This window comes from Squalius cephalus (genome assembly GCF_949319135.1).
Source record: "Squalius cephalus genome assembly, chromosome: 11".
Classification (NCBI taxonomy): Eukaryota; Metazoa; Chordata; class Actinopteri; order Cypriniformes; family Leuciscidae; genus Squalius; species Squalius cephalus.
Window position 1 is genome coordinate 18,225,316 of NC_137132.1, and position 23,002 is coordinate 18,248,317.

General features: G+C 37.7%; 3 protein-coding genes across 4 annotated transcripts in view; all 3 read right to left on the reverse strand.

The window, feature by feature from the left end:
- The window catches only part of rpa1 (replication protein A1), a 50,054-nt gene extending 47,692 nt beyond the window's left edge, over positions 1–2,362 (reverse strand). Inside the window, exons 1-4 of the mRNA XM_079885972.1 lie at positions 2,174–2,362; positions 1,689–1,736; positions 1,132–1,210; positions 620–728 (exon numbers count right to left, since the gene is read on the reverse strand). Coding sequence (XP_079742098.1) covers positions 620–728; positions 1,132–1,210; positions 1,689–1,736; positions 2,174–2,206 — 269 coding nt within the window. The 5' untranslated portion in view covers positions 2,207–2,362. The remainder of the gene's footprint in view (positions 1–619; positions 729–1,131; positions 1,211–1,688; positions 1,737–2,173) is intronic.
- A 1,065-nt stretch (positions 2,363–3,427) lies between these two features.
- On the reverse strand, positions 3,428–7,390 carry serpinf2b (serpin peptidase inhibitor, clade F (alpha-2 antiplasmin, pigment epithelium derived factor), member 2b). The gene is made up of 9 exons (XM_079885971.1): positions 7,254–7,390; positions 6,340–6,411; positions 6,171–6,248; positions 5,786–6,086; positions 5,511–5,654; positions 4,694–4,882; positions 4,369–4,511; positions 4,080–4,284; positions 3,428–3,883 (listed from the first exon to the last, which is right to left on the reverse strand). Exons 2-9 carry the CDS (start codon positions 6,394–6,396, stop codon positions 3,552–3,554), a joined length of 1,449 nt encoding a protein of 482 aa, XP_079742097.1. The 5' UTR covers positions 6,397–6,411; positions 7,254–7,390; the 3' UTR covers positions 3,428–3,551.
- A 542-nt stretch (positions 7,391–7,932) lies between these two features.
- Positions 7,933–22,105, reverse strand: wdr81 (WD repeat domain 81). 2 transcript variants are annotated; one of them, XM_079885225.1, is made up of 12 exons: positions 21,891–22,105; positions 20,448–20,856; positions 16,453–19,988; positions 16,206–16,313; positions 15,895–16,088; positions 15,498–15,679; positions 15,212–15,377; positions 13,131–13,296; positions 12,221–13,048; positions 11,303–11,448; positions 10,985–11,167; positions 7,933–9,867 (listed from the first exon to the last, which is right to left on the reverse strand). In XM_079885225.1, exons 2-12 carry the CDS (start codon positions 20,804–20,806, stop codon positions 9,541–9,543), a joined length of 6,195 nt encoding a protein of 2,064 aa, XP_079741351.1. In that variant the 5' UTR covers positions 20,807–20,856; positions 21,891–22,105; the 3' UTR covers positions 7,933–9,540. The 2 variants fall into 2 exon arrangements, with proteins under 2 accessions (XP_079741351.1, XP_079741352.1); XM_079885226.1 differs by having other exon boundaries at positions 20,448–20,846; positions 21,891–21,967.
- Positions 22,106–23,002: the final 897 nt, after the last annotated feature.

A 23,002-nucleotide genomic window follows, 5' to 3' on the forward strand; every position in this document is an offset into this window, starting at 1 on the left:
CAAACACAAAAGCTCAATAATATGCATTAATGAAAATATACTACTGTGTCAAATGTTTGAGGTTAGTATGATTTTTTGATAGAAATTAATTATCAGCAAGAATGCATTAAATTTCCCAAAGGTATTCATAATGCTACAAAAGATTTCCATTTCACATCAATACTGTTTCTTTCTATTCTTCAAAATATCCTGAAAAAAATGCATCCAGATTTCCACAAAATATTATGCAGCAAAACTGTTTTCAACATTGATAGTAATAAGAAATGTTTCTTGAGCAGCAAATCATCATATTAGAATGATTTCTGAAGGATCATGTGACACTGAAGACTGGAGTAATGATGCTGAAAATTCAGCTTTGCTATCAGGAATAAATTACATTTTTAAATAGTAAACAGATATTACTATATTTCATTATATTGTTTTACTGTATTTTTGATCAAATAAATGCTGCCTTGGTGAGCATTAGAGACTTCTTACAAAAACATTAAACGAATCAAACTGCCCCCAAACTTTTAAATAGTAGTATAAACAAAGCAGAGTCACAGAGAAATTAGCTAATAATAACAACAACTGTAAGAAACAAAAAAAATCAGATCAAGACCTGGAGACAAATGCTTACCGTCCATCCTTGAGGACATTAGTGACGCTCCTTTTCAGCATACACACACAGTTAGAGGCCAACTGGTTTTGCTCAGCCATGGGATTGAGCTGTGTGGAGAGCATGAATGCTGCATGCAGGGGACAAACAACATTAAAAAATACATGGTTTAGGACTCCATTTCTCATATTTGCATGTTTTAGAAAACCTGGGGTTTACATCCCAATGACATGAGCAAAAGACTACTTTCAACAAATATCACTCAGTCGTAACTTTAAAGTCACGCTGCTTATCCAAATATCTTAAATAAACCATTCAACTTTCAAACACATAAGCACCGAACATGGACATTTAAATGCTTATGCAACAAAAGTATTAGAGAAATATATGGCTTTGGTGCTGATGATCAATAAGCAAAAAGCCGTTTCAGAAAAACATCCAAAAAACATCTTTCTGCACATGAAAATTACAATGTATTTTAAGGACAGACACCAAATTAAACACACAGGTATCTGAAAATTGATCAAACTTACAGGACATAGTGTGCAGCCCATCACTCATCATGAGACGGAAACGGGATAGGCCATTTCCCCCATCAATCTTGCGGATGTTCTGGAGAGAATATTCAACATTTTACAGTCTAACACTTAAGATAACTAGAATGGAAATAAATGGTCTGGTGAAAAAAATATTATTCTACAGCATTTATAAATCTTAGTTAATGTTAATCTCAATATATACTAAAACATTTTTAAGATTAAAAGTTGTGTCTTAACATTTGTTAATGCACTGAACTAACATGAACATTTTTATTAACTAAAATTAACAATGGTTACTAAATGCTGTTAGAATACATTGCTCATTGTTACATGCATTAACTAATGTAAAAAAAATGAGACCTTAATAAAATACATTCATTTATGCATTAATTTACTTAATTTTATACATTAACATTTTATTCCCCTCAGAAATCACATAATCTGATAATTGTCATTGTCTACAATATTGGTCTTCACATCACCATCCCTAGAATACAAGGTGATGTAACAAAATAACTTTAATAATTTTGTGCAATGAATCTAATAGTTACCACACATTGAAGAACAGGGTTGCTGACTTCAACTCCTTTAGTCAGGGACTGAAAGAAAAAAAAAGTACACAATCCAACACTATCACTAATATAAATCAGATCAATATTATTAGTGAATTCAGATATCTGCCTTATTCCACACACATTCAAAACTCGGGGAAGAAAACCGACCACATGATGAACCATTTTCCATCTAACGTTACAATGACTGAGACTGTTTTTATATGTTCTGCTCAGTTGCAATTGCATTGGGCGGACCATATAAAAACTATTGCGTCGACACGTTTCATCCTCGATTTTAACCTTGTTACAGTTCACACACATGTAATTATCGAAAAGGGTAAGTGCAATAAACAAAAGGCAATGGTAAAAGTTTGATTTTATCTCACTGTCACAGTCCGAAACCGTAGAAAATCTTGCTGGCTAACTCACTTAGCAAGCTTTGGTCTGCAACGGTTGAAATAATGCTGCGGTCTTATTCTTACCTCAATTGCCCCTTCTGACAGTCTAACAGTCATGTTTTCACAAAAAATATGGCGAACGAAAGATTAAATGTTGTATTGACAAAAGATCACAACCGTCTCTGGTCCTCAGCACTTTCCTGTATCCTCGCGCCAACTTACACCAAACGCGCGAAAGTGCGACTCGCGATGACGCGTTTCCCGTTTCGATCTACTTCCGCTGAACGTCAAACATAAATATAACAGACGAGCCTTCTTGAAGCGGACTAGTTTTTATTCTTTTTTTTTATTCAGTAAGTTTTGCGAGTCTGAAAAATATTTGTAATAAATTTGTTGTGAGGTTATAAACTATTTAATGTGTCTAATGTTTTTTTTTTTATTTAAAACAAATGTTGTAACAAACAGTTGCATTCAATGCCACAAGAGCAATTCACAGACACATGACAAAATTAGCTGCCAGACATTAGCTCCCTCTTTTTGTTATTTCAAAATATTTATGTATAATTTCATTTAAAAATAAAAGCCATGTACAGTACATGGTATTTTCTTAACAAACTAAATAATTGCAGGTTTTTTTACATTCCAAAATGTCTTTCTGAAAATAAAAAAGCATATCAAATACATACATTGCATACACCCGTTTTATGTTAAAATAGGTTTCTAAATCCTTTCAAAATAATTATATAACAAATGCACAATTGTTTCTTTTTTTCCAGTCCACAATGTGTTCTTTTTAAAATGGATAACTGTAATAAATCATATGATGTATTATAATAAAATATTTTTTTCATTTGAATTTAAAACAAAGTTGTTTCCCCTGCAGCATACTAGACACTCAACAAACCTACTTTGTGTTCAGTCATGTGACAAATACAATTTAATTGATCAAAAACAGTTGATTATTGAATTGTGTGCAGTACATTTTTACCAGTATTTATAAAAAATAGTAATAATCCGAAGCACGTTTGTAAAATCGCATAAACTGCTGCACAATTGATTTCTCTGTTAGTAGAACTGCAGATTGTTATGTTATCGTACCTGAAACAAGGCAATATTTCACTAAACTAAAATAAAATCTAAATGATAAGGTTTTCAATAACATAAGAGTGAGCAAACAATTTTCATTTTTGGGAGAACTATTAACCCTTTAAATAAATACACTTATGAGGCACTTAGGAATTTCTGTTCAAATTTCTTTAATTAAAAAAAAAATGTTTTGAAAAAAAACTTTTTAACAAGATTAGCAAGGACATTTAGAAAAACATTAATTCACATAGGGGGAGTAATTTCAAATTATCTTATAGACCTCAATGTACGTTTACAAAATATGTCCTTAATTTGCCTCCCAGTGGGGACCAACAATGCAGTCGACAATCACTTACGGACTCTAAAAGTATGAAAACTACTTTGGATGAACTTCAAAAGATTGTGGCTTGTCATTAGTTTTATCTGAATTTCCAGAGGTTGTGACCACAGTGGATGCTCCAGGGTTTGGGTTGGAAATCACTCCCAGAAAAAATGGCGTTTGACTCAAGTCATCCATTAGGGCAAAGAAAAAAGGCTGATTGACAGTAAATGAAGGGTTGGAACGCGAGATGACCACACTTGTTGCAGCCGCTGCCTCTGCCCCTTCTTCGTTTATCTCAATACTGGACATATGCTGCACTCTGGACACATACAAGGGGCCCTCTGAGATGCGGTCCAGCTTCGGGTGACTAAATAGCATTCCTAGACCTGGATTACAGTAGAATTATATATTTGTTAGCATACATAAATAGAAGAAACAGTAAAATGACTGTGAATCCAAAGTGATCTCGTTGGATTATCATGGGGCAACTGGAAATACAGTAGATAGTATAGATGCAGATATTAAACTATATTTGCCACTAACGAGTCATAATGTGCATGCACTGGATGCAAGACATCTTACCCATGCTTGTCATGGCCTCTTGGAGGTCCTGGTTGAAATCAAGTTTGAATTTTGGGAGTTTGACTTGCATGTTTCTTTCTCGTGGTAATCGAATATACAGATCTGAGATATTGAGCTTAGCTGAAATGGCTGACACATTCACATGTCCAGATGTTGGCATTACCACTAGTAGACTCCTGTCGCCTTTAAAGGGGAATCGAGCAACCTGTAGAGGTCAAAGTGGAAGAAAAGGTGAGGTAAGGAGATTTAATCAGTGCTATTTATGAAGTAGCATCTTAAAGGCAGTAACCTGGGCATCCAGCTCATGGTGGGTGAAAACGCTGAGAGGATACTTTGGCCCAAGCATCATGTCCACATTAACAATCTTGTTTTCATCTATGTAGAAGAGCTCAGTTGAGGTGAAATGAGGGTCAAAGCGGGTGAGCCACTCTCCTGTCAGAGAGAAAATAAGACTTGGATTCTATGGTTCTTATTTACTTTTCTTATTTACACTTGTGAAAGAACAAGGGAACAATAATGCAACGGATCTGAGTAATGCGAAATCTCTGATGTGACTCACTGAAGCTCAAGAGGAAATTGCTAAATACTTGCTGGTAACAGGTGTTTGTTCTGACCTTTGTAGTGCATAGCATTGATCAGCATCATAACAGTGCTGGAAGGGAGACTGGACAGAAACTCTGAGATGTGCCCATTTGTGGCTTTCTTAACCCATTCATTGATCTCATTAACATCAGTCAAAGTGGCCGGCTCTGAGTCATACAGTTTCTGAGAATCTTCCATGAACTCCTGTTTTGCTTTAAATCCTGAGGGGAAAAAAGAAAACCATTCATAGCTTTGCATAGTACGGTAATTCACTGTTCCTCAAATATCAACTAAGATTTAGTCCCCCCAAAAAATGCCCAATCCTATTTTAAACAAATGAAAAAAAAAAAAAAAAAAAAAAAAAAAAAACCTATTTGCTAAGATTTGACAAGCTAAGATGGGAAATTCTGACATTGGGCTGCTCAGGACTAGAGCCATATGTCCATGGTTGAGAATATGATTTATTTTTTTAATTACTAACCAAATCTTTTTAGCTTTTAAACCTACTAAACTAAAACTTAAAACTATTTCAAACTTAAAACCTTCAAACTTAAAGCTGTTAAAACTACTTTAAACTTTCTGGCTTTCTCAAGCCAAAATCAAAATTTGTCTACAAACTTTTTAATCTAGTTTAAAATAAATGAATATATCTTGAATGTACATATTAAATATGTTCATGTGTGAACTTCATAAAAAATTACTTCATAAATGCACTAATGCATAATACACATGACTTTAAGTGACCTAAATATACACACAAAAAAAACTTGTATAGGCCACTGTATAGACCTGCATGCAATTGCTGACAATGTATATGTTTGGTGTAAGCTTAATGTGCGTGTCTCTCACCAGTTTGCAGATAGATGCGGCTGGCGAATGACAGGTTCCTTTTGCGAAAGTTGCGCAGGAGGCTGCTGAGGGCAGTCTGGTAGCAGGGCAGTGCGTCTGCATGCAGGTGGTGTAGAAGCAGCTCTTCCGTCTCATTTGTTGCTCCTGAGATTCAGATAAACAACAAGATTGTCTCAGTGTTTTTAATATGTATGCATGCAAAAACAGAACAGAAACCAAAACATTTGCTATTCTCTTTTGGAGTCTTTTGTTTTTATTGTAGATTCCAGACTTACCCAGCGCTAGCTGTGAGAGTGCAACGGACAAGCTAAGAGGGGAAATGATGAGATTGGGCTGCTCACGACTAGGCTTCAAGTTTTCCAGGAACCAAAGGCCAAGCTTCATAATGCCATTGCCTATGGTCCGTTTAATCTGTTGGCTAGACATTTCCCCATCACAGAGCGAATCGAGGTCCTCCTCAGAGGAGCCCTCTTTCTGCCCAGGAGAGGGAACCGTGGCTGAAGGATCTGCTTCCAGGCCATCTGGAGCACCCGTGTGTGCTTCTGTTACGGTGGGGTCAAGAGTGCCCTTCATATCCTGAGAGGTACAATGCGATTGGAGCGTCAAATGTCTAAACGTGTATACCCTTAAGGATGAGCACTGAGCATTGTGGATTCTTACTGATATGGGTTTACTTGGCATCAGTGGGATGAGAGGAACTACAGGATCCCCTCCATCTTCTGGTTCAATCGCATCTTCCTGCAGTGAAAAAGAGCAATTCATGGAATTTCAATGGAATAAAATCATTTGAAAATAAAAAAAACAATATAAGATCTGTTGAGTGCTTTACCGTCCAGCCTTGCTTGGCATAACAGAGGAGGAGGAATGCCAGAAAACACAAGTTCATGTTCTAAAAGAATGTCTAAAAACCAAAGAACAGAACAGAAGTATTTGGAATTATTTGGTTGATTTTTTTCATTGGTCACTGGTCATTTGTTCAAAGGTACTCTTCCATTTTATATATTATTATGGATAAAATACATATTACATCCTTAAATACAAATTTTGAGATCTATTGTTAAGATGTTAACACAAGAAGCACCCTCACACATATAATTTATTGATGACCGAAAATATTTTCAAATTAATTCCTGTAGGTCTCCCTCACTTCCACAGAAATCCATAATCCAGCAACTGGCATTAAAATCTGGCAATAAATTACAAATATAGACGTGAACTGATTAACAGCCCAAATTTCAGGTGGATTATTTTTAAATTCACAGATTGTCGAATAATCAATAAATGCTTAACATGGCTAAAGGTCTGTCAGCTGTTGCATAATTCCAGGGTTAAGCCTTTTAAAATTGTTTAAAGCTACAGGTTAAAATAAATTGAAATCACAGGACATTTATATATATATATATATATATATATATATATAGATGGACTTTCATATATATATACATATATATGAAATAAAATCAAATAAAAATAGATATGGAAATGTTACAGTGTTTTACTACTGATACTCTTCTTGCACACAAAATTTGTATTTTCAAAAACATTTTTTTATCAAAACATTCTTATGGGAATTAAATGATTATTAATTTACTATACTTCAAATATACACAAAGATGAAATGTACATATTTACTAACCCAAACAGCTGGCAATAGAATCAACTTCTATATTCCAACACAATATCTTGCTAATATATTGCAAACAACTATTTAATACAAGACAACAAACAAAACTGTGTGCTTACCGTGCAAATCTCCAGTTGTGGGATCCAGCCCTGCTTTAGGAAAGAAACGCACAAAATAGGCAATGGGAAAATTCTTGGCTTGGGGGTTGGCACTCTCAGAGCAGGCAGTTACATTTCAACTTTCATTGATCTTTACCTCATGTAGTCTTAGTACATACCTCTTCATAGATGTCAATTTTGAGAGACCTTGGGGTCAAACATCAAACTCGAGTGTGTAGATTTGTGGATCTGTGAAGTATGGAGTAGGGTATAAACTGGTACTGTATAGTTTGCTGAGCTGCTGACAGTGAATGTTTGAGTAAACATGCTGCATAAGAAAAACTGCACATAAATGAGGAGGAGATGACAAGTCAGCTCTGCCAATGCTGATATTAATATAAACTGTTATTGGATAGAGAGGGCTTTTTATATTGCTTTCTGATATGCCACACAAACAAACCAGTGGCATCTGCCAAGATCTCCAAATTGAGAGGAGTTGAAAAGCAGTGCGTTGCAAACAATCAAATGGACTTTGTCCTATCAGAATAACCTCTCCGGTGGGTGCTCTGGTTCTAAGCACGAAAATCTACAGAGCGAACCGGACAACTGATCATCCCAAGAGGTCATTCAATCGCCCCATCCGAATTGTTTTTCAGTTGACAAAAGAAAATACAAGACACGTTTATTATCTATTTCTTTTACTTTAAATCATTGAAAAGGTTCATTTTAGTGAGAATATAGAAAAAGGTCACATTTTAAAAAAGAAAAAAGAAATTTACTCACAATGGAATACAAAAGAGCAATGGCCAATGTGGTTTCAGACAAAGTGTTGCTTGTGTTATATCAGGCAGATGTTTGTCAAATCTCAAATGGACAAGATATTTAGCATGAATTATAGGAGCATCAAGCTGTTTGTGTAAAATACAACCAATTGTATTTTTAAATACTTATAAGGAGTCAGATATAAAGCAATATCCACTTTTCCAAATTGTCTGACTGTACAGGATTCACTGAAAACCTCTACTTAGTAACATAAAATAATGTGCTTTACAAAATGAAAACTTAATCAGTCTATTTCAACACATTATAATAAAGGCCTGAACTTCTATCAGAACACATAATTCTCAAGCCAAATCTCCAAACTTGGCAGCTAGCGGGTTTCAGAAAATATAGAGTGGTGAATTAGAGTCAGTAACGCTTGTTTTAGAAATCTGAATAAATTCTCACTACATATTCTAACGTTATATATGGAATGTCAAGAGACAATAATGTTTTATATAAAGCATTCCAGTAATAAATTAAATAGGTTCGATTCTAGTTCATATCTATTCAAGGATGTTGCAAAAAAGTATTCTTTTAGATAAGTATTAGGCTCAACAAAGATATATCTTATATATCATTAATATATAAATGTGTATGTATCTACAAGCATACACACAGTATGTTGTGTGTAAAATGTAACATGTCACTTGACCTGGGTTTGATGTGACAAACAAATGAATGAATACATCATCAAGGTTAATAAAGCATCAAATTGATCTAAATAGTAGAGATACATTTTAAATGTCAGAGGGCCCAAATTCAGGATTTAGGACCACCCCGTTGCATATTAGGTGTTTACACTCTTAGTCAGTGTACAGTAACAGAACGAAGAGTCATCTTAAACTTGACCAAGGTCACATTTTGATCACATTTGTTTAGTTCATTATGTTCCAATGACGTGGATGTAAAAACGTACTGCGTAGTATAGAAAAGAGTGCCAAACATGGTGCACTATAAACGTCTACCATGAATACTGCATAGTTGCTGAGCAAGTCTGGTGAATCGAATCATGATATGATCAACATAGTCTAACCTGTGATTCTCACAGTGTTGTTTTTGGTGATTTCACTCGTCTAATGGAAAGTGTAAATGCTACACTAGAACCACACTTGTCCTTTCCTGAGCAGCTCATCTCATGCATGCATCTAAGAGTCCATTCATTTGACTTATTGAAGAGAATTTACAGAGTCGATTCTTACATACAAAGCAGCTAGTGCAGTTATATCACATGAACCCTAAAAATCATAAAAAAAAGACAATTCTTATGATTGTATGAATCAGAGGCAATATTCAGTTTTGGTCACTTACTAAAGAGCAAAGTTGCAAGTTATTTTTCAGCGAGGTTAATATGGAAAAATCAGGCTTGCTCCTTCTATGACTAAAAAACGATTTCTTTGTGCATGGTTGGCAAGATTGTTTCATTCTGGGGAAGGAGCCAAAAGTGGCACAAGGAATATATTAAAAAAGCAACACAACACTAGTTAGTTTAAGCCAGCAGCCTGATGGCACCGTTGTCAGAGCCGAGCAGCAGAAGCCTCTTGGTGGGCAGCACAGACAGACTTGTGAGAGTCCCACGAAAGTTCTCTGAGCTGAGCTTGGTGGATCCCCCCAGGTTGGCTGTGCTGTCCAGAATGGAGTACACCCCAATCTTATTGGCAACAGTTCCTGCCACAATCTCAGCACCGTAAAGATCAAATGCATGTATGGGGTCGGAGGGAGTCCTGTACTGGTGTAGTGGCTTGTGCTCCACATCTTTCCAAACTGTCAATGTGTGGTCAGATGAAGAAGTAATGAGCAAATTTCCATCTGTTGCCTACAAAATAAAAAAATCACTGTCAAGTAACAAACAGGTGGGGAAGTGTCAGCATTTATTAAACGACCCAGTACTTGATTTTTACTTGCCCTAAACTATTTGTAAGTTTAAAAGAACAGCATTTATTTGAAATTGAAATCTTTTGCAACATTATAAATGTCTTTACTGACACTTTTGATAATTTTTATGTATCCTATCCTTATTTAATATTATTAATTACAATCTTACTGACCCCAAACTTTCCAAAGACCATCCCAAGTCATTTTTTTGCAAAAATCTGGTATCCAGCCAGACAACATTATCTTGTTGACTAATCAGCAGAAATATAAGAGAGTCTGAAAATTATAAGAATTATAAGAGTGTCAGAAGAAGTGTCAGAAAAACAAACTTTTTAAATTCATAAAGGTATAAAAAAAAATGGATGTACCAGATCCATAAATGTGAGATTATCAGTAGCAAAACAGCAGCAGCCCAAAACTCCCTCACACTTGCCCCGAGGCAGCAGGAATATTGTATAAATATTGTTGAACCCTGCTAAGGTTCATCCATTTCCTAATAGAGTCAAGAATAATAAAGTAATTGTGCGGCAATCTGCAAGGCTCATAGATTTTGTCCTAATGAGTAACTCATGTCTATATTTGCCCAAACATGGGCCTCTGGTGGCAGAGACAGACCTTTGACCCCACAAATCAGGGTTAAATAAAGTTTGCCTAGTTCTAGTCGCTTGTTGACTGCATCTGAACAAACCAACACAGTACACGTTTTACTCATCATACTGAAATTCTAAATATTGATGTGAATCAAGACACTGACACCAAAGAAAAAACAGGAATGTAGTCCATTTCCCATAATCCACTCGACCCTCATGATTTCTGGTTCATACAGTAGATGTAATCCTGTACTAATAACTCATCATGATGTGTGCTAGAGATGTAAACAATATGATTCACAATTTTTATGAACAGTCTGTATCCTTATTACATAAAATTCCCTAATATCAATACAGGCGCAATAATTGTTTACAAGCACGTGAACTGCAAAAACATCAAAGGACATTAGAGCATGCAGCCGTATGCACATCTTACATTACACATTAACCAAGGACATGCATACTCACTTTCATTTGCAGTATATCTCCCTCATGACCAGTCCAGCCTCTTAGCACCAGACCTGTTCTTGCATCCAGCAGCACTATGAATCCAGTGGAGAAACCTGCCGCCACAGTGCGTCCCCCCGGACTGACAGCCAGGCAGCGGATCAGCCCAGCACTCATGTTACTGTAGGCTAGACGGAACTCATGCTGTCAACAGAGAAATAACAGAGTCCTAACTGGCAATCATGAGCATTGCAGGAAGGAAAAAAACAACAGCCTGGCCACTATAATGACTGATAATAATAATCTAAAATGACTGGATGACAGAGGACTGAGCAGTACCTGCAAGCCAGGTTTGCGCGGGTCTATGAAACGCAGCACAGAATCAGCGCTAGCAAACACTACGCTGCAGTGAGGAGCAGGCATAGTGGTGACAGCTGTGATAGGGTTCTTCCCATCTAGAGGTTCATTACAGCGTATATTCGTACCTAGTCATATGAAAGAGAGAGAGCCAAACAAGGAATCATATTAAATCTGTTGGTCTGACAGACACACAATCTGTACAAGAAATGTAAACTTCTCTGTAATGGAAGTTGTAATGTATAGGTTTTGTAAATTGAATGATTATATTAATTCATTAAATTTATATTTACATTATATTAATAGCATTCTGTGATGGAAATGACAGTTGTCTGTAAAAAAAATGGCATAGTCTCTCGTCTTGCTATGGCTAATTTAACAGCTACCATTTTATGTATGCAACATGCGCAAAATCAAATAATATTTTCATACTTTTTGCAAAATTATAGCTTAATTGGAAATTATGCAAAACATATATCACATCTCATATTTCACTGGTGACATTAGAACAGTTGTTGGTATAAAACTATTTCACACAGTAAATATTTGAAATAATAAGTTAATGAAAAAAATATTTAAATTTTAATAGATGTATTGTAAATTAAATGTTTGTTGTTTTTTTATTGTTAAATTAAGAATTCATATTTTAATGATGGATTTTCAAAGTTTAAAGTCTAGATCAAGGACGAGGGTAAACAATGAAGTGTATGCATAAATCTACCTGAAAAGTAGCAAAAACTAATTATTGAAGGCATGAGAAACACAACATGTTACGCTCAAATGAATGAAAAAACAAAACAAAAGGTTAATCACACAAAAATTAACTATTAACATACAGTGTGCCACAAAAGGTTAGTAATTCTACAGATGCTCAAATTAACAGTATTATTACTTCCTCACCTGTGAATTGATCCCACAGATGCACAGTACCATCACAGCTCACCACTTCCTGTAAGGCCTCTAGCTGGCCAACATAAAATACAGATTTGCGGTGCTCTGCATACGTGAGTCGGGGTTCAACCTCTCGTGTGCCATCACCGTGGTTATAAAGCGGCCACAACCTTACAGTTTTGTCTTTACTCCCAGACAGGAAGTAGTCCTCCCCTGCTAGTGGAGCCAGACATTTTGCAGTGCCGGAGTGACCCAAGAAACTCTGAAGACGGATCTGGTGGAAGTGGAAGTGCTTGTCCTGCTGGTTAAGGCCGATCTCATACTGCCAGTATGCAAGCCAGTTACCCTGCAGGGAGCGGCTGCTGCGAGGGAGGTCCTGTTTCAGTGCGCTGTCCTCAGGAGTGGGTCCCAGGACCCAAGAGTATGAGGAGTGAGAGAAAGAAGGTCCAGCTGAGGAAAGTGCATTGCTGGCTAGACTCGTCTGGGGAGCATTGCTACCGTAAGGTCGTGTCCATGTTTCCAAAGAGGACAAGTTTGGACTCCCACAGGCTTCGGTGTCCCGGAGTACCTGGATACGGTTTCCCACCAGATGACTGCCAAAGGTTCCTGACTCAGGCAGGATGTCTCCACCTAGTGGTGTGGAAGTGGACGAGGGAGCAGGGAAGGGACTACGACCCATATGGCGGCTCATACTAGGAGAGAGGCCTGTAGCAGATGTTCTTTGTCCTCCAACTAAGTTGGCTTCTGGGCTACCTGGACTTGCTCGTTCATGGTATGATTGGGCAAGACTCCAAACTAGCTCATGATTAAGAACCAGTTTGCGAATCGCTGCATCACCTTAAAAAAAAAGTGAATAGAACACCTTTATCAATGCTTACAAGATGTGCTTGTCAAGCTAACCAGTAGAAACGTGTTTTACCAATGAGACAGTAGAAAGGAATGTAAGATGCATAAGCCATTTCAGGATTAAACACAGCCTGAAGTTCCTCCAAAACCCCAAGCTCACAAGTAACCTCTGTTCCATCTGGAATGCACACGTCTAGGTATGTGCAGTCTCCAACCTCCCTACGTGGGGCACTTCCCATCTGCACATAAAGAATATTCATTTATATCACTATATATATTTTTAGTTGTTTATGAATCAGACCACAAATTGCCATGGCCAAGTATTAAAGGGATAGTTCACCCAAAAATGAAAATTCTGTCATCATTTACTCACCCTCAAGTTGTTCCAAACATTTATGAATTTTCTTTCATTTAGAAAAATATAGTTAACCAAACACTTGATGGACCCAATTGACATCCATAATATATATATATAAAAAAAAAATTAATTATACACAGATACACATATATCTATATATATATATACACACACTATGGAAGTTGAATGGGGTCCATCAACTGTTTAATTTCTGACATTCTTCAAAATATCTTTTGTGTTCAGCAGAAGAAAGAAGGACTGCTTCCGCTGCTGGCTTAAACACTATCAGAATCACTGACTTGTGCTTTAATTTTTTTTTTTCCATGAACGAGTACTGAATTATTCCCGATAGTCCATTATCTTAATTTCATAGCTTTTCTCTTGGTTGCGCTGCTTCCAGTAGTATATGTTTATGTTAGAGCTTTTATCCAATCATATTTCAGCCATCATGTGTTGCCAGGATCTAACAAATCTGCCTTGAGGCCTTCAGAAACAAAAGTGCGGGTGCCTATAGCTTAAAATGTAAGGCAATGAAACTGTTGCTTTAAACAATCAGATAATCAATCAGATTTAATCAGCCAATCAGATTTCGATTAGACTACAACGGGGCCATTTAGCAGGCATACAACAACGTTGGCATTTTCACGTCCTTTGATTGATGGTCAGAGCGCGTAGTCAGAGTCATAACTAGTAGTCAGAATGAGCAAACCGCATCTGTTGCGAACTGCATAAAATAAAATGTATTCCTGTAGATTTAATCGTTTTTCTACCCCTCCTCGACCCCCAGCAGTTTCAAACCTACCGGGAAAAAATCCTTTATTCAGCCTTCTCCATCTTAATGCAGAGTCACGGAACTCTATTCGATCTGTCTCGGGTAAAAACAGAACTTACTGTAATGTATGCCATGACTGATTTTGAAGGCAAAAGTTAAAAAATCTGGGTGAGAGCATGGTGCAGCTGTACACATAGTCATGTTTGGCGGAGACTGTCATGCCCTGTGTCCACTGCTTCTGTCGAGCAGACATTCTCAGCCCTAAAGCGAATTAAACCTTATGTCAGAAATATGTCTGGACAGACTCGACTTTCAGCATTAGCCTCCATGGCGATAGAAAAGGTTTGTAAGGACTGAAACGCACAGATAACCTGTACAACAGAGTAATTGAAGTCTTCTTGAGGAAGGATTAGGATTAGGATTGATTGAGAAATTAGGATGGATTTTGTGTAAAAAAGTATAATGCTTTTTTGTCCCCGTTTTTTCTGTGCTGAATAAGATTTTTGTCTTAATATTTCTTGTAAATTTATGATCGAAATTTCATTTATTTTATTTTTTTCAAACATTCATACTATTGTAACGTCTGAGGAACGACAGACAGGGGAGGCTCCGTTTCTGAACTTTTTAATTGGAACGCAAGAACAACTGTACACAAACGCATCAGCCTAACTCACTCGCTCGTTTCTCTCTACCCGGCCTTTTCCGAGCTCACCGCCTAAACCCTATAACTGCCGGTGCAAAATAAAACAACAATTTCACAACAATTATAAAGAGTCTGTGCGCTACAATTTTAAAAGTTATTAATTCAGGTAGGACACCACTGAAGGCCTAGGTGTGAAATGCACCGCCCGCTACTGATATATATATTTAAATACTGTATATTCATTCCACTTCCGTCACCTGTCCTGAGTGTCATTCACGCTGGCCCCAACAAATATATATTGTTGAAAATAAGAATTCATTGTGACTTGCTTGGTTAAATAAACGTTAAATAAAATAAAAATTGTAAATTGTCTTTGGTTACCTGATTTTGCAGACAGTTCAGGAAGGAGAAAACTTGGAAGAACCTACGGAGAGTTTCTGCCATGTGCTGCTGTACCATCTCTCGGCCAATACGCAGGCAGATCAGCGCCATAAGGCTCAGAGTCTTTAGACACAATGCGGAACGAGTCTGCACTCCACTAGGAAAGCTGAACACAGAGAATAAGCCATTTTAGCCCATGTAGAGCACATAGCAGAGGGCAGCTCTGATTCTCATGGGAAGTTTTAACTTCCTGACCCTGACTGATGCACTAAAAGTAAGCTTTTACCCCATCTTAGTTGATGTTAACAAATCCAGCAGAGGCAGCAGAACGTCCTGGTTAATCTTCATCAGCATATCCATTAGGGTGGTGTCTGACAGGAACACTATAATCTTCTGAGTGAGTACAGCAGCACCCAAAAGCCCAGCCTCCTTTCGAGTGTTCAAACGGCAAGAAGAAGGTGGAGAGACCTGCAAATTTCAAGGGAGCAGAAATTTAAATAAAAACTATGAAGAAAAAAATTACCAGCAAACTCTTTACAATTAATCAGTTCAAGCAAATTATTGAAAAATAATTTCTCAATTACAATGACTTCTTCAAGACATCAATAGAATTTGCCAGGCTACTTTTTCCAAAACTATTTTTTTTTTTCATAGAAATTTAGATAAAAAAAAACTTCAGTTACCAGGTAACCAATGTAAGGTAGATATTGGTATGTCAACACTGGTTCTCCGTAGAGATGCGCTATGTAAATAAGACACTCAAGAACTGGTCGTGCAGTCTGGTCACCAACAACTGGTTTCTTTTCATATACACTTCCTATGCTTTCAAGGCTATTTTCCTCATTCGTAGAGAGAATGAACTGGTGTTTGTCAAGACCTTAAAACACAAAAAGATTATTTTTAACAGAGACCATTATGACAAATGTTCAAAGCCAAAACCACCAATAATCTTAGAATACAGATATAAATGTCAGTTAAGAAATTGTAGATGTACCTATGTAGCATGAAGTAAGTAATCGCAACAGGTTCCTAGCGATGAATCGAGATGTCAGTGTCGGACCAAGTTTTGCAGACAGCCATCTGACAGTTTTGCAAACAGTGTCTGGAAAAGATAATGTATTTGTATTGCATAATTATTCAGGTGTACTGTTGAATATTGTAAAATATTGTCTGAATATTAAAGATGTACAAATAAATCAAATGCATAAAAATGACCAAAAGATACATCTGTTTTAACTAACCTAACAATATTTTGTGTTCTTTTTCCTCAGAGTCCTCTAAAGTGTCATGTTCAGTCTCTTCTTCCTCCATGTTTTTCTCTGCATCTTCTTGCACAATTCCATTCATGATGTCTCCCTCAAGTGTGGCCACGGTTGCCTCAGACTCCTCTGTGCAGACTGAAAGAGACATCTCTAGACTGGGCACCCTTTGCACTGTAATCTCTCGATCTTCCACTGTCTCCTCCTCATCCTCAAGTTCTCCACCATCCTCACCATCACTAGCTTGCTTCAGGTCCTGACAGCTATCAGCTGATTTTAAACTTGCCCGGTCTCCAATGGACACCTCACTAGCGCTGCTCTTGTCGCTTAGTTTCCCCACACTGAGAGATTCCTGGTCTTGGTCTTTATTTGATGGGCTTTGGTTCTGCTGTTTGGCGGCAAGCATCATTGTTGCTCCAGATGCACTATTATTCACATAAAAGCCATTCTGAAAGTCCTCACCTTCAGTCAGAAAAACCTGGTCATTGAGACTGATGCCTGAGGAGTAATCCACAAGTCCTTGGTCTCCAACAACCCCAACGCCTCCACTACCACCTCCACTGCCTCCTCCTACTTTGCCAGAAGATGTGGCAGTAGACGACCTCCCATCCTCACACTCATAGTCCTCCTCTTCTTCATCTAAGGCACCAGCAGCTCCCCTTAAAACTTTTAAGCCCCCCCATTCAGTCCCTCCAGCTGAATTGCAGCTTTCGAAGCCAGTGATGACCTGCAGAACATGTGGAAGAAGGCTGGAAAGAAAGGCCTGCAAACCAAGCCTTACGATAAGCTGCAACACAAAGCAATCTGTGTAGAGGTAGAAGCGGCCTCGAAGGCATCGGGGATTCTCGTACACCTCTACCAGAGGCTTTAGTAGGTACTTGGAGGCATTGCGAGGCCCAAGAACCCTGGACACAGGCTCAAATAAGTACCAGGCTGCATAAACAGCAGTGGACTCCTCTAACATCAAAGAAAGCACAAAGGGTAGAAGAATTTCAAGCCCCTCTGCAGTTATGCCACCCTTTAGAAGTGTCTCCAACTGTTGCCATAAGTTGAAGACAATGTCACGGCCCTGAGCACTGTTAATGGACTCCATCTTGGAGTGGTAGGAGAATATGAATCTATGCAATGTTGGGAAATATGCTGGAAAGGGTAGAGGGGACAGAACAGGACTAAGCAGTTGCCAAGGGTTTGGTGGTGGAAGACCCTCACAAATAGGGTCATATTTGAACAGAAACGGCAGGCCTTGTTGGTGTATTGTGAACATTTCTGTCTTGGAACAATGCTTGTGGACCTGCAGAAGAGTCTCCAGTGCATGATGGAGTGGTAGTGGAATATCTCGAAGGTTTGTAAAGCATAGCTTTAATACTGCTTGAAACCGATCACTCAGATGTGTTCCAGGACTCAGTCCTCGCAGTTTGGAGGAATAAAAGATCTCAGCGATGAGAACACCCAAGGCTTGCATATCTCTCTGAAAAAGATCTGTGAATGACAGAGGAACTTTCAGTACAGGTCTCAGGTCTTTCTTGTTCATGTCAAGACCTATTGTATGATGGACTTGGGAATGTAGACCTTTCACCAAGAAGTTGTTAAGCTTTTCTAACTCTTCCAAAGGCTGCAGAGGTTTGAATCCCTCTGGCAGGCTTATCTTGAAATTCTCAAAATTAGAAGCTTCTGGCTTTTTACTAATAGAGGCTGCTCTGTGAAGCATAGATGCTCTAATTCCTGATCCTAGGGTATTCGTGACATTTCCAGGTGTTTCACCAGGGAGAGAACCATGAGAAGGAGACACAACCAAAGAAACACTCTCCCCACTGGTCTTTCCACCACCAGAACCAACCAAAGGGATTGGAACAGAAGAAGATGATGATGAGCCACTTAAGTCAAGGGCTTCCATTGCTTGTTCAAGCTCCTCATCCCTGCCTACCACTGACCAGCCACTGGATTCACATCCTGTTGCCTCTGGGACCAATCCATCCACACCATCCAGCGTGGTTTCAAGTGGTGGAATCTGCCATGTTGTTACGTTCACAGGACCAAAATGAGGAGGTTCTGGAGTTGAATACTGGTAAGGTGCAAGACGAGGTGGGTGAGGATGTTCAAACAGTTGCACAACTCCGTAGCTGGTGAGATGGGTGTGGTTATCCACCAAGTGCAAGCACACGTTCTTAGCTTTGACTGCTTCTTTACCTGATAGCTTATAGCCAAATGTTAGGTCGATCCAGTGATGCAACTGTTGAGACACTTCTCGACTCTCTAACAGTTGTCTATGCACAGCAATAAACTCTTCGTAGGAGTTACACCATGGAGGTACATCAAGGTCTGGCATGTCTGGGTGAATGGAGTGGAATATAGAAGGATCGGTGTAAAATTCTGGGATGCATTCATCTGGGGTCCAACTCTGAATACGTTCCATACTAGCTGGATATTCATTGGGCTCCCACTGGGAACGAACATGGCTACACAGTACAGATTTGGGCGTCTGTCTAGCTTTGTAGACATAATAAGTGATGTCTGACAGAACATCTGAGATATGATGGGGAACATGGAGGTGATCCGACTGTCCTGAGCCACCAGGTACAACAAGTCCACCAATATCTGAGGCAAAATTGCTTCCACCACTTCCATTAGCTGCTGCTAGTGCTTCTTTGGTCATTTCATATGTGAAGTCCAGTTGTTTATCGCCCTTATTCAGACGAAATTTCGACTTCCTGAGATCCCGAAACCTTCCATATGGCACAGTAAAATCGACCACCCAAGGTAAAACCGGGTGATAGTTTGGGTCTCCCTCACGCCTCCCAGCCAGTCGATTTAATTCCATCAAATATTGGAAGTTGCTGACTCGACCGTTGACCCAGTCTAGGACCAGAGATTTGAGCTCATCCAGACAATTTTGACAAAGCTGATCACTCACACCACTGTTATGACTCTGATTGTCTTTTGCTGTAACACTTGTTGGCACGCTACTTCCTAATGCATACGGCACATCACCCCTGTATTCTCCAAACTTTTCATAATGTGCCAGTGAGATCTTTAGGCGACTGCAGAGCTGCTCATCGACTGCAATGTCAAGTAAGGAGAGTTCACCACACAATAGTCCTGAGGCATGACATTCGCGCATTGCTATGAGTAGTTGGTACAAAATGAACAATATCTTAGCGTGGCTGTTAGCCAGCTTAGCTGGACTGTAGGTGACAATATCATGAACAGTGTACTGTGTGTATGGGAAAACTACATAAAGAACCTCCTCTGACTCCAACAAGCATTCTACAGGAAGCACATTTGGACACACACTGTCAGTACTTTGTTTGGGGGATGAGCTGCTGGATGGGAATGAGCAGTCTTTCTCCTTCTCTTTGGCTGGAGAGAGGGACGGTGACACTCGATCGGTAGAGATAAAGGCGGAGCAAAACAGTTTCTGCAAGGCTTGGCGAACAGCATCTATGGCCAAAACAGGTATCTGCTCAATCAAATCTGCATATGGTTGCACATGATTCATGTAAGCTTCACGCCACAGATTTCTGAAGAAAAGAAATGCAGAGAAAAAAACTCAACATAGGATATGACAAGTAAACACTAATTCACCAAATGCTTATTGCTTGGCAAATAGTATAAAAATTAACACCACAATATATCTCACGACATCATAATATACAGCATGAAATATGGATATTATGCAATTTGATATTTACTTAAGATTACATTGAACAATGTTATTAAATTATTACTGCTTTTAAAGAATAACTTGAATTGAGCATTAGATATGGCAAAGGCAATCTAAATGTACTAAAAATAGTACAAATGAGCCAGCAAAATTAAATATCCAATTCTGATATCAGCAACAACAAAAAAGACAGTTTGATATACATCACAATAGAAGATGATTTTTAACAGATTGATTTAATAAACAGAATTAAATACAACAATTATGCAAGCATATTATTCTCATAAAAAAACATAGGAAAGACAGAGTACTGTACCTTAAATTAGACTGGGATACCCCCTGCATCAGAGTCATGAAAGAGTCCTGAGAGAATCCCTCCCCATGGCAGCCTGGCTCCCTGGCTAATCGGTATCCTAGTTTACGCTTTCTAAGGCCTTGGATACAAACACGTGTCCAACCAGATGGCAATTTCATCTGAGAGCGCTGGAGAAGAGTGCATATTTCCCCCTCACTAAAGCACTCATATCTTGCACAGCGAGTAACTCTCCTGTTTCTCAAGGCCATTACCCAGCGAGTTGGGACCAGGACCACCAGTTCATTGGGACGCTGACTGGGTCCAGTCTGCCGCTGATCAATACCCAGGTCCCTCTCCAAGGCTGGTGCTATCCACTCCATGATCTCTTTCAGTAAACCAGACTGTGGCCTTTGTAAGCCCCTATAAGAAGCTAAGAAAATGTCAGGAATGACGGAAAGTAAAATAAAAAGCATTAAAGATACTATTTTTTGTAGACATGCACTCACTGTATACCACATATGCTCAATCTCATGGCGTAAAATAATAACAAAAATAACTTTATAGGAGACACAAGGAAATGTGTATTATATCCACTGCAAAAGACTGCAAACTTGAGTAATATACTATGGTAAACTTACTTACGTAATGCACGATGTGCAAGTCCGGTGACACATAATAAATAAGTTACTGTAGACCACTCTAGGTGATCTTAAAAAGAATATTTTAAGTGGCATAATTTCTATAGCGCCATTTTACATTTCAGAAGTAATCCACTCAACACCGTATGACAATAATGCATAGGCTAGTACTAAAATAAACTAAAAATATTAAAACATTTAAATGTAACGCTTATTATGACGTACAGATGTAAATTATTGTAAAATAAAACTGTAAAATATTGTGACTTCGTTTAAAATATTTTACAAACTTGAATCATTTTATAATTATTTTATTATACAAATAACGTTATGCATATAACAATTTAAAATGTGATATTTAATAAATATGGGTGTCCATATGTTTGCACTGTAGACGCTTGCAGATCAAACCATCTTCACTCTAGCAACAACTAATGATTTGTCGAGGGCAGTACTGATGTCATCACACAAAATGTCATGCATTACCCCGTGACTGTTCTACAATACTTCAGCAGAATAACTACAATTATAATCACAACATAATAATCCATAACATAATCAACTGGAAAGATCGAGCGATAAAATGCATTAACGTTACATAAATTCTGTAACATTTTTTTAGTTCCTCTTAACTGCCCAGAGAATAAGGAAATAGTGCACTTCTGTCAGTTCTCGCCTGTAACGTTAAAGTTACATATTCAGAGGAGCACTACTCTATACATTAAATCAAAAGGCAACCTGTTTGGCTGATGTAAATACACAAGCACTACCGTTAAGCAAACATTTGGAAAGGAGACCAGTGCATCTAGCTGTTGTTGTTGCTCACCTCTGCACTGTTTGCTGCTTGTCAGCAACTGAGCTCTGGAGCAGCTGCCGTTACGATGCCAAGTCCCATGTTCGCTGGATGTATAAATTGTATTTCCAGTACTTTAAGAACCACCATAACGCGCACAATAATTTCCTAAGAAGTCGAGAATATGTTGTTGTCCTCAGAAGCCATAGTGTTGAGTTCAGAGCCTCACGTGACTCTCATCTCTGTGCGTGCGTGCGCTCCCAGACCGTGTGATTCTCAACCCTTAGAACTGTGTCATAATACAAGTCCCCCTAACATTACAGAAAAAAAAAAAAAAATGCTAAAAAATGAAATGACTATATATACATGCCATGGTTTAGTATTTTATATATATATATATATATATATATATATATATATATATATATATATATATATATATATATATATATATATATATATATTATAGCAATAAAAAATTTTTCGAAGAGAGGTTAAAGTTTTAGAGAGAAATTCTCAACTCAACTGATCTGCTTGTAGCTAAACAATCTTTTAGTGTACTTGGTGCAGTCGGAACATATATAAAAATAACAGTTATTAAGGAGATTAATACAAAATAAGAATTGTTAATCTTATATTTAAATAATTTTGAGTAATCTTGGCTAAGGAACCCTGGTCCATGACCCATAGATTGAGAAGCATTGTTCTATGGCCATGTGAATAGCTTATGAATTTTAATAATAATAATAATTTCATTCCAGATGTTTAACTTGTTAATGAGAAGAAACCTTTTTGTTAATTAACCAATCGATTTTAACCAATCGATTGGGAAAACCCATAATAACAATCCAAATAAAATAATACTCTGGATGGAATAATAATAATAAAAAAGAATGCAATTATAATACAATAATACAATTAAAATCTCTCTAGTATATATGATTTATCATTCCTTATTATCTTATTATTTCTGTTTTTGTATATTTGTATTAATAAATATTTTTAGAGTCTGCATGCTCCTTATGTCCCTAAGTTCGTTGTTGCTACTGTCATTTTCTCTTAGTATGTGAACTGTGGCCCTGTAAGATCTCCAAAAGAGACTAAATATTTAGCTCATTCAATTTCCATTTAGATCATCTTGATAT

Bases quoted from the DNA above. Each gene is read 5' to 3' on its own strand.
- serpinf2b (XM_079885971.1), bottom strand. From the start codon at position 6,396: ATGAACTTGTGTTTTCTGGCATTCCTCCTCCTCTGTTATGCCAAGCAA. The intron at 5,655-5,785 runs GTAAGTCTGGAA...TCTGAATCTCAG, and splicing joins ACTCTCACAGCTAGCGCTGG to GAGCAACAAATGAGACGGAA. The intron at 4,512-4,693 runs GTCAGAACAAAC...TCTCTCTGACAG, and splicing joins CAATGCTATGCACTACAAAG to GAGAGTGGCTCACCCGCTTT.
- wdr81 (XM_079885225.1), bottom strand. From the start codon at position 20,806: ATGGAGTGGATAGCACCAGCCTTGGAGAGGGACCTGGGTATTGATCAG. The intron at 16,089-16,205 runs GTACATCTACAA...TTGTGTTTTAAG, and splicing joins ACTTACTTCATGCTACATAG to GTCTTGACAAACACCAGTTC. The intron at 13,297-15,211 runs GTAACCAAAGAC...CTTTATGTGCAG, and splicing joins TGAACTGTCTGCAAAATCAG to ATGGGAAGTGCCCCACGTAG.